We start from the raw sequence: 10,748 nt of genomic DNA on the forward strand, positions 1-10,748 counted from the left end.
GGGGAGGGACTGGGGGGAGAGGGCAGGGCCAATCCTGTCTCACCCTCAGCTCAGTTACTGTTCACAAATAATCCTATTTTACAGCCCAGGAAAAGAGAGGCCGGACAGCTGCCCAAGGCGTGTGCTCTGCAGCTTGCCCAGGTGTGTCTGCTTCCAGAGCAGGTGCGCACAGCACCGGGCACCTGGGCGCAGCCTTCTGCGCGGGGCGTGGCCTTTCCCGCCGTAGCCAGCAGCAGGACTCCCAAGTCGACCATGATGGAGTAAGGAGGGGTCCGCCGGCCTCTGCGGGGTGGGCCGGAGCGCCAGGGGCAGGCTCTGCAGAAGCGCCCACGACAGATGGCCAGAGGCCAGGCACGGACTGGGGTCTGGGCCAGAGGGGAGGGAGCGCAGAGTCCGGGCCTCAGCTGGGGGGCAGAGGAGGTTGGGCAGGGGGCAGCGGGACCGGCTCCGCAGGGCAGGGCAGGGCAGGGCGCGGCAGGGCTGCGGAGAGCGAGGGCGTCGCCGGGAGGCCGGCGGCGCGGTACCCGTGGGGGGGCGCCTGGGTCCCCGCCCCCACCGGCCGCGCCGGGTCGCGCGTGGGCGCGGCGGGCGCCGATTGGCTGGCGAACGGGCGGGCGGGGCGGGCGGCGGCGGCGGCGGCACAGAGGGGCCGGTCACCCTGCAGCCCGGCCTCGGCCTCCGCCACTCGTCGCCGCGCCCCTCCCGCGCGCCCGCCGCTGCACGTCTCTCGCCGGCGGCCACCATGAGCACAGGTCTGCGGTACAAGAGCAAGCTGGCGACTCCAGGTGAGCCCGGCGCCCGCCCGCCTGCCCGCGCGCGCCTTTGTCCCCGCTGCCCGCCCGCCTCTCACGATGTCTCTCCATCTCTCCCCTGCCCGCCGGCCCGGACCCGCCCGGACCCGGAACCCGACCCGGACCGCGACCCGACCTCGACCGGGCAGAGGATAAGCAGGTAAGCGCGCGCCGCTGCTCAGCCTGCAGCCAGACCCGGCCGGCTGTCACCCATTGTGGCACCAACGCAGCCGGCGCCCAGGCGCGACCCCGCCCCCGCCGGCCGTCATCCAGCCCAGTCCCCATAATCATGGTCAGGGGGCAGTGCTGGGGCTCCTGGGGCTGCAGGGGGAGGGGTGGGTTGGGGGCCCCTGGCCACTTGACCCGCACAGCAGGAGCCGTGGGCCCCACCCCAGGATGGGGGGATGGGCCAAGTGCTCCCTCCCACTGGTCCAGTGCCAGCACCTCCTTGCTGACCTGGCCTGTAGGCCATGTGCCAGGGGTCCTGGGTGAGGCCATGGTCGTGGCAGGCCACGGCCAGGGCTTGGGTGGGAGGAAGGGACTTAGCTAGCGCACAGCCCCTCAGCAGCCTCACAGGGCAGCCTCTGGCCACTGCACCCCACTACCCTGCACCTTCATGCCCACCCTCCCGCTGACACACCACACACAAATGTCAGTGTACTGCTTTGTGGCTGGGCCTCTTCCCCCGACTCTGAGCCTCCAAGGCCTGATCTGAGTCATCCTGGTGCTCAGCTCTGGGCCTCGAACCCAGTGGGTACATATGGGCTGAAAACCCAAATAAGCTCAGGGTTCAACAAAGCTGTGAGACTCTGAGGGTGGGCTAGGGGCTGGTCACCAGGTGGGCTGGGGACTCTGGGGTTGCCCTGCTAGTGGCCTTTCTAGCTGGAGCTCAGCCATGTTTGGAGAAGAAAGGAAAGGCCCAGTTCTGGCACGAGGGTGGCCTTGGCAGCCCTCATCAGGGCTGGAGGTTCACAGCAGCCACAGATGCTGGGCAGTACCCGGAGTCCCAGCCCAGAGTGCAGCAGGCAGGGCAGGAGAGGGAGAGCTGGAGAGCTAGAGATTCACTGGCTGCCCCGTGCCCTCTCCTGGAAGGGACGCGCCCTGCTGGGGATGGGTGAGGCTCACTGGGAGGGGCTCTTTTGGGGGCCGGCCTGGGAGCTGCCTCCCCATCGCAGCAGGTCAGACAGAGCCCAAGATGCAGGCACGCACGTGCCAGGCTATTGTTTAAGGGAGAGGAAAGGAGCCAGATGCTGGGAGACCCGCCCCTCCCCCCACTTCTGGGCCTGTGGTGCTCCAGCTTGGCCGAGGGCACTCTGAAGCACTGGGCTGGGGGGTCCTGCTGCTCAGTACCAACTGGGTTCTCCTGCCCATGGCTGCAGGGATTGGGACCCTCCTGCTGAGGTGTGAGCCCCCCTGGGCCTGCGTCTGCCTGTTCTTTGAGGTCAGCTAGGAGCCAGCCTCACCCCGTCCCCTGCCCCCAGGCCCAGAGGGGAGAGGGCACTGTGGGGGAGGGGGCTGGGAACACGACCAGGGCCAGGTGTTTGAGGGTGCCGTTGGGTGCCAAGGGAGCCGGGAGCATTCGGAACTTCACTGGTCCCACTGTCAGTGATGGTGGTGGCAGTTGTTGTTGGGCCTCAGCCTGTCCAAGCTGTCTTTTCACTCTGCAAAAGGGGGTGGAGAGGCAGTGGGTGGGGGTGCTCTGTCAGTCCTCTGTGTCCTCCACCTCCTCTCAGACAGGGATGGGGCTCTTTTGGCTCTTGCTGCTGCTTCCAGAGCTGACTCGGAATGGATTCTAAGAATGGAAATGCCTCGAGAGTCTCAGGCGGGGGGGGGGGGGGGGGGGGGGGGGCCGAGGTTGTTTCGTATAGCTCAGGAAGCCCTGAGGAGTGTTTGTTGTGACTTAGGGACCAGAGAAAGGGGGTGGTGGGGCCCCTCCCTGAGGGCTCCCCCAGGGAATCCATGGCCCCATGGGGCCTGGTTGAGTGATGGGCAGGGGCATTGAGAGCTGGGAGTGAGACTCTTGCCCCTCCTGACCTGGGCCTCCCCAAAGGCTGTGCCTTACCGATGGGGAAACTGAGGCAGTCTGCCAGCCACAAACTCCACTAGACACCTCTCAGCCTGAGGCCCAGGCCAGGCACTGCCCACAGGTAAAAGTTGGGTGGCACTCAGACCAGAGGCTTCCGCAGGTCAGGGCCACAGTGGGCTGGGACCAGTGAGGAGGCTTTCTGGGAGCAAGGGCTGAGGAATGGGCTGGGGGCGCTGGGGCTGCCCCCTTGTCCTACCATGACAGAATCTCCTGTTGCCAGCTGTGGACCTGCTCCTTGTCCCCAGGTGCCAGTGGCCTCCAGGCCCGACCCACCACAGGACCAGGGCCTGGACAGGGTAGAGGTCCCTCAGCCTGCATGGGGAGAGGGAGGGGCTCTGCTCCTGACACCCCAGCCAGTCTTGGAGCCTTTCCAGGACCCATTTCCTGCTGCTGGTTTATTGGGATTCTGGTGGGGTCCCGGAGATAGGGGGTGAGGAAGGATTTAGAGGCCCACAGAGAATGGTTTCTCCACTCAGGAGACTCCTGTGGTCCCTGGAGTGGCCACACGAGGGTGAGCCCCAGCTGACAGGAGCTCTACAGTCCCCTGAACCCAGTTCTGTGGATCACAGTGGGTGGGGGACTTCAGAAGGCAAGGGAGTGTCCCCTCGGGCTGGTGGGGGACGGGTCCCACTCCACCCTTCCCTTCCCACCCCCAACACCACCCTCTCCCCAGGGGAGGGGACATCTGGGAGCCACAGAGGCAGCACATGGGTGGGTGGCGCTCTTTTGGTGGGCTGGCTAGGGCTTCCAAGTTTGGGGGGCGCCCATTACTTAGACTGCCAGCACCCCATCCCTCCCTTTCCATCACCCTTCAAACCACTCCCCCCTCCCGGGGGGGGGCAGTCTGGACTGCCAGAGAGAGGTGGGCTCTGCGCACGTCCTGTTCCCCGCATGTCTTGGGGCGCCACAAAGGGAAAAAAAATTCCTCTAGTGCGCGCATTGGGGCGAGTGTGGGCGGGGACAGGAGAATGCAGGTCGGGGTGAGCCGGTGGCCAGTTGGGGGCTGCCAGGCACCGCCAGGAGGCTTTCGGGCGAGTCCGCGAGCAGAGACCCGCGTCAGTGGGGCCGGCTCCCGCGGGTGGCGCGCGGGTCCCGGGAGCGTCCTCTGGCGGGCGGAAGCGGCGCCGCATCTCCGGGGGGCGGGACGCGCCGCAGCCACGCGGGACCCCGTGACCCGCCGTGACCTGGCGTCCCTCCCGCCGCGTGAACAACACGGGCGCCCCCGTCAGCCGCGTGCGGAACCCGAGCGCGTGGGAGCCACGGACCCCCTCCCCGCCGCGCCCCGGGCGCCCAGACGCCAGGCCCGAGGCCGCGGGTGCGCGGCGAGGCTGCGGGTCCACGCGGCCCGCCCGCGCCTCCGCTCGGCCTTGCCCTCCGCGCCAGCACTCCGAGGCTCCGCCCGCGGCCCAATTTCCAGGCGACTGTTTCCCGGCGACGGCGGGCGGGGCCGTCCCCGCGCGAGCTCCGCGGGCGCCCGCGTGGCCCCGCCTCCGCGCCGGGTGCGGGCGCCGGGCGGCCTGAGGCTGCGCCGCCGCCGCAGCTCGTGGTGGCTCGGGCGGCCTCCCGGGTCGCCGGTTCCCCGGATAGGCGACGCCCCTTCTCCGAGCCGCAGTTCCTGCGTCCGCTAAACGGGGCCGAGAACGCGGCTTAAGGGTAGTCCCGCGTGTAAGTCCCTCTCGGTCACCTGGCCGTCAGGCTCACCGGGTCTGGGGTCCGATCGCGGCCGGCAGGGTCGTGGGGGGCGCAACTATGAACTCGCTGGCGGCACCCCAGGACCGCCTGGTGGAGCAGCTGCTGTCGCCGCGGACCCAGGCCCAGCGGCGGCTCAAGGTGTGTGCATGGAGAGGGGGTGCAACGTGTGGGGGGGGTTCGGGGTGCGGGTGCGTCCACCTGGCCAGGACCCCCGTAGGCTCCGGGACGTGGTGGGGCCGGCAGAGCCAGGGGCCGTTGGGGGTGGGCGCCCAGGCCTGCAGGCGGGGGAGGCTCAGTGCTGAGGTCTATAAATAGCTCCTGCTCCGAGCCCTGCTGTGGCCACCCCCGAGGCTGGATCGGGGCCAGACAGGGCCTCCCACCCCTGGCATTCTCCCGAGGGGTGAGTGTCCAGGCCCCGGACTTCTCCCGCCTGTAGGACCTTGGGTGAGTCTGAGGGGTCTCAGCCCTGCTGCCTTCTGTCCAGGCAGGAAGGACAGGCTTGTGCCTGCCCCTGTGAGACATCTCCATCCCACCCTCCACCCTGGAACCCACCCCACAACACAGTCTCTGGTCCCTGCAGAGCCCTTCTTGAGGCTGGGGCAAGAGTGCCTTCTCCTGCTGCCCTCCTGCCTTCCCACCTCCCCACCTTTGCACACTGGCCCTCGCCCCACTTCTGCCAGTGGCCCACCCTTGGGGTTGTCTCTGCATCCTCAGCTGGGTAGGAGATAGGGCACTGGGCTGCAGGAGGAAGCCCAATGTAGCCCTGATTGTCCACCCTCCCCCCAGGACATTGACAAGCAGTACGTGGGCTTTGCCACACTGCCCAACCAGGTGCACCGCAAGTCGGTGAAGAAGGGCTTCGACTTCACACTCATGGTGGCTGGTGAGTGGGCCGAGCCCCTGGGTGTGGTGGCCGGGGCTGCTGGCCAGCCAGGCTAAGTCCTGGGGTCCCCAAACCTAACCCAGCTCTTCACCATACCTGCGCGCAGGTGAGTCAGGCCTGGGGAAGTCCACACTGGTCCACAGCCTCTTCCTGACCGACTTGTACAAGGATCGGAAGCTGCTTAGTGCTGAGGGTAAGTGGTCCCCACACAGCCCAGGCGCCGACCCCCAGACTCCTGCCTCGGGACCCCTCGAAGGGCCCCCTTCCAGGTCCAGCCCCTGTAGTTTTCCTCTCCCAATGTGGGTCCCTTAGGACTAGGGCCAAGGCACCAGGACGGATGAGGACATGGGTGGTGGGTCGGGCTGGAGAAGCCCCTCCTAACACGCCCGCCCCGCAGAACGCATCAGGCAGACAGTGGAGATCCTGAAGCACACAGTGGACATCGAGGAGAAGGGCGTCAAGCTGAAGCTCACCATCGTGGACACGCCGGGTTTCGGAGATGCGGTCAACAACTCCGAGTGGTGAGCACAGCCTGCCCGGGAACGTGCCCAAGGGCAGCCCTGGCAGCCTGGCCTCACACTCTCTCCCGCCCCCAGCTGGAAGCCCATCACTGACTATGTGGACCAGCAGTTTGAGCAGTATTTCCGCGACGAGAGCGGCCTCAACCGCAAGAACATCCAAGACAACCGGGTGCACTGCTGCCTGTACTTCATCTCCCCCTTTGGGCACGGGTGCGTGATGGGCACAAGGCTGGGCACGGGAGGCCACTTGCAGTGTATCCCCCTGTGCTGCCCCCACTCCCACTGCTCCCTCACCACGCCCGTGCCCTGGCTGCCCTCTGCAGGCTGCGGCCGGTGGACGTGGGTTTCATGAAGGCTTTGCACGAGAAGGTGAACATCGTGCCTCTCATCGCCAAAGCTGACTGTCTCGTCCCCAGTGAGATCCGGAAGCTGAAGGAGCGGGTGAGCCTGCCGAGGCAGAGGGGCCTGGCCCAGGACTCTGCGGCCAGAGGGCCAGGTGGACCTGGCCGGCCTCAAACCTGACAGCCCTCCCCCACCACAGATCCGCGAGGAGATTGACAAGTTCGGGATCCACGTGTACCAGTTCCCTGAGTGCGACTCAGATGAGGATGAGGACTTCAAGCAGCAGGACCGGGAATTGAAGGTACCATGCAGTCTTGTGGGGGCACAGTGACGGAGGTAGCAGGGGTCAGAGAACCGGAGACTACAGGGCCTTGACCCATTCACACAGGGCCGGAGGAGGGCCACACACCCAGGTCAGACTTGGCTGGGAACAGGGGTCATTTGTTGGAAGTAGACGACCTATGCTTCCTTCACCTAGGGCTAGAGTGTGAGGAGCACCCGTGCTCCTGCCTGGCTTGTGGTGGGTCATTTGGCCCCATGTAGGTGTTTAGTGAATCATGGAGCACTTGCCCATATCCAAAGGTGATCCTCTTCCCACGGGTCACCTACAGAAGTGCCCTGCCCAGTGGCCATAGGGCTGTAGCAAGCCCTGGCTCCCACCTAGAATTCTGAGCTACGGGGGTGGTGGTGGTTTTGGGTGCTCTCAGCAGCTAGATGGTGATGATGGAAACCAAGCTCAGGGCAGGTGGCCATCAAGGCAGGGGCAGAGTGCCAGCAGGGCCATCAGTACTAGGATGCAAGGGCTTGGCTGTGGGGAGAAGGGGAGGTAGCTGGACAAGGTGGTTCTTGGTGCGAGGAGGGCAGGGGGAGAGCATGCCGGGCTGGGGCTCTGGGGGTGTAAGCTGCATAGGCTCTGGCTTCAGCCTGCAGCAGAGAGGCCAGGATCCCTTTGGGGAGAGGTGGGTGATGGTGACGCTGGAGGGGCAGCCGTGCTGAGCGCCACGCCCCTCTGCGGCACGCTGGCGCTGAGAGCGTGCCAACCTAACCAGGCTGAGCCTTCCCCCAGGAGAGCGCGCCCTTCGCCGTCATAGGCAGCAACACGGTGGTGGAGGCCAAGGGGCAGCGGGTCCGGGGGCGACTGTACCCCTGGGGGATCGTGGAGGGTGAGTTGAGGTTTGGGGCACGGGGTGCGGGATGGGAAAGCTGCCCCAGCGGACGCCCGCCCACCACCCACTCCTGCGCAGTGGAGAACCAGGTGCACTGCGACTTCGTGAAGCTGCGCAACATGCTCATCCGCACGCACATGCACGACCTCAAGGACGTGACGTGCGACGTGCACTACGAGAACTACCGAGCGCACTGCATCCAGCAGATGACCAGGTGCGCCCCAGCCCCTCCTGCCTGGCCACGCTCCTTAACCCGGGGTCGTCCCTGCTGCCAGCCCACACCTGGACCCTGCCCCAACCCCCAGCCTGGGGGTTGAGGGCCCGGAGGGCGGGGCCTTGGCAGTGGCCGGGTAGGCCAGGCATCCCCCAGCGCTGAGCCGCCCATCCTACCCCACAGCAAACTGACCCAGGACAGCCGCATGGAGAGCCCCATTCCCATCCTGCCACTGCCCACCCCGGACGCGGAAACTGAGAAGCTCATCAGGATGAAGGACGAAGAGGTTGGGGGGGGTGTCAGGGTGAGTAGGGCAGGGCCAGGCCTCCTGTCCTTTCTCACCCCTTTCTCCATGCTTTCCCCACCCCCAGCTGAGGCGCATGCAGGAAATGCTGCAGAAGATGAAGCAGCAAATGCAGGACCAGTGACCCCACCCCAGCCCCACATCTCCAGGGATCTACCACCTCTCGGGATGGCCCCTCCCACCCCTGGAGCCCGGTGGGCCTGGACTTGACCCTGGATTCGCCCGGCTCTTGGACTGACCTGGACCCAACCCTAAACCTAGAGTGGCCCAGATCGGACTGTTCCCAACCTGGAGGCATGGGGCCGCAGCCCCTGCTGACCCTAATTTATTCTCAGCATCAACCCCTCCCAGGTCATCGGTATCTGCTCCCGAGGGGCCTGGACAATGGCCCCTGCTCAGCTGGGCCCCCCTGGCCTTGGGGGATCAGGAGCCAAGTTGGGTGTGGCTTCTGAGATGTCCCCTCCTCCTCCAGGAAAGTCAGAGTACCCAGACTTCAGGCCCCACTCAGGCAGGCGCACAAAGCGCCCAAGTGGGGAACGGATCCCCAGGGTCCCGCAGAGCGGACTGGGGAGGTGTCCTGGGCCTGCTCCTGGGGGCCACCCAGTGTATGCTGGGACCCCACTTTGTGCTGAGGTCGGCTGGGTCCTTCCTTACCTCACTCACGCCCACCGGGCGGAGTCGGATGGCGGCAGCCAACCGGAACCCTCTGGAGGCTGAGGCCGGGGACGAGGAAGGCGGGGCGGGATGCCTGTGCACGCCCACGCCCCTTCCCCACAGTCCCGGCAGGACCTGGACGGCTCCCAGGGCAGCGGGTGGTGGGCCATCCCCTGGCAGCTTCCTGTGCCTGGACGGCCTTGCCCTGCCTGCACCTTGGAGTCTCCCCAGCAGCACTGCCGCCCCAGCCCCGGGCCTCCCGGACTCCTCCACCCCGCATGGCTCCTCCCTTCCGCACACTCTGTGCTCCATTTTGTTTAGTTGTGAATGCTGCGTCCTGTCCTGGTGACAGGACAACAATGTTGGTGAACGTCGCAGCGGGTGTCCGAGTGCTTCGTGCGCCCCTGAGAGCGGGTGGGAGCGGAAGCCCTGGGGCCTGCAGGCCGTGGCGATAGCGCACTATCTGCGACTGCAGCGCCTGTCCACGCGGCCTCGGGGTTATTTCTGGCGGGGATGCAGCACTGTGGTCTGGGCGGCGTGCGCGGGGCCTGGCAGGGGCGGGCGGCCTTATCGCCTGGCTCTCCCGCTACCTCCCCCGCTCCAGAGCCAGGCGTGCCACCATCCTCTCGCCATGGGCTCCGGTGAGTCTGGGTCCGGTCGGGCTCCTGGTGCAGACCCAGGTTGGGAGGCACTCTGGTCGTTTGGGTTGCAGCTGGGTCAGACTTAGAGGGGACTTCCACATGGTGCGCGGGTGGTCAGGGTGGAGAGGCTTGCAGGCTAAGGCGGCCGCAGGCCTTGGGGGCTGGATGGAGCCGGGCCTGGTGTTCTGGGTGCTCAGGGACACCGCCCAATTGTCCTGCCAGCCGCCTGGCTCACCGGGCGCTTCCATTCCAGGGCTGCACGGGGCGCTGAGCTTACTGCTCCTGCTGCTGGCGCCGCCTGGCCGCCTGGCCACGGGCTGCCCCGCGCCCTGTAGCTGCGCAGGGACGATCGTGGACTGCGGGCGGCGCGGGTTGACGTGGGCCACGCTGCCGGCCGCCTTCCCTCCGGGCACCACCGAACTGGTGCTGACGGGCAACAACCTGACGGCGCTACCGCCGGGGCTGCTGGACTCGCTGCCCGCGTTGCGCGCCGTGCACCTGAGCGGCAACCCCTGGCGCTGCGACTGCCACCTGGTGCCGCTGCGCGCCTGGCTGGCCGGCCGCCCCGAGCGCGCGCCCTATCACGACCTGCGCTGCGCCGAGCCCTCTGCGCTGCGCGGCCGCCTGCTGCCCTACCTGGCAGAGGACGAGCTGCGCACCGCCTGTGCGCCGGGTCCGCTGTGCTGGGGGGCGCTGGCGGCGCAGTGCGCGCTCCTCGGGCTCGGGCTGCTGCACGCGCTGCTGCTGGCGCTGCTGCTGTGCCGCCTGCGGAGGCTGCGCGCCCGCGCCCGCGCCCGCGCCACCTGCCGGCTGTCGCTGACTGCCCCGCTGGTGGCGGAGCGCGCGGGAGCCCGCGCGTCCTGAGAGGAGCGAACCGGCGCCGAACGACTCAGGCCCGCAGACTCGGCGGGACCCTGCCGAAGAAGCCCTCGCCCCAGCCTGGACCCGCCTCGGCCTCTGCTGCCGCCCACTCTTCTAGACCCGCTCGGGCCTGCGGGACCGGATCCACGTCGGATGGAACTGCCGCCTGCGTCCTCGCAGGACAGGCACCCGCGCCCTGCAGGCTTAGGAGGTGCAGGGGGGCAGGTGCAGCTCCCCCCTGCCGGATGCCCCTCCCAAACTCCAGTGCTGAATAAACCATCTCCTACTGACGTGGTCACGCTCTGCACCACTGGCCTAGCAAGTCCCTTCAAAAATCACCAGGAAGTGTGGGGCGCCGTTCAAGGGGACACAGTCACATTTCACACTTCCCAGACTGGCCTGCGGCAGACAGGGCTCCGTGCACAAACCCTCTCTCCAGATTTGGGGAGGTCACCTGGGACGGCATGGAAACCACTCAAAGTGAGGACACGGTGGGGCAGTGAAGACATGGTGGGACAGTGAGGACGGGGTGGGACAGTGAGGACAGGGTGGGGCAGTGAGGACACAGTGGGACAGTGAGGACAGGGTAGCAC

General features: G+C 67.1%; 2 protein-coding genes across 3 annotated transcripts; both read left to right on the forward strand.

Annotated features, from left to right (window-relative positions):
- Positions 1-928: 928 nt before the first annotated feature.
- On the forward strand, positions 929-9,027 carry SEPTIN5 (septin 5). 2 transcript variants are annotated; one of them, XM_012776590.2, is made up of 11 exons: positions 929-951; positions 5,356-5,452; positions 5,559-5,645; positions 5,850-5,973; positions 6,049-6,183; positions 6,297-6,414; positions 6,515-6,616; positions 7,382-7,478; positions 7,560-7,695; positions 7,879-7,981; positions 8,067-9,027. In XM_012776590.2, the coding sequence occupies exons 2-11, from the start codon at positions 5,443-5,445 to the stop codon at positions 8,121-8,123; spliced, it is 969 nt and encodes a 322-aa protein (XP_012632044.2). In that variant the 5' UTR covers positions 929-951; positions 5,356-5,442; the 3' UTR covers positions 8,124-9,027. The 2 variants fall into 2 exon arrangements, with proteins under 2 accessions (XP_012632044.2, XP_012632043.1); XM_012776589.3 differs by lacking the exon at positions 929-951 and adding an exon at positions 4,479-4,707.
- A 121-nt stretch (positions 9,028-9,148) lies between these two features.
- On the forward strand, positions 9,149-10,462 carry GP1BB (glycoprotein Ib platelet subunit beta). Its single transcript, XM_012776591.3, has 2 exons — positions 9,149-9,294; positions 9,548-10,462. Exons 1-2 carry the CDS (start codon positions 9,285-9,287, stop codon positions 10,156-10,158), a joined length of 621 nt encoding a protein of 206 aa, XP_012632045.2. The 5' UTR covers positions 9,149-9,284; the 3' UTR covers positions 10,159-10,462.
- Positions 10,463-10,748: the final 286 nt, after the last annotated feature.

This window comes from Microcebus murinus, chromosome 22, assembly GCF_040939455.1.
Source record: "Microcebus murinus isolate Inina chromosome 22, M.murinus_Inina_mat1.0, whole genome shotgun sequence".
NCBI classification, from domain to species: Eukaryota; Metazoa; Chordata; class Mammalia; order Primates; family Cheirogaleidae; genus Microcebus; species Microcebus murinus.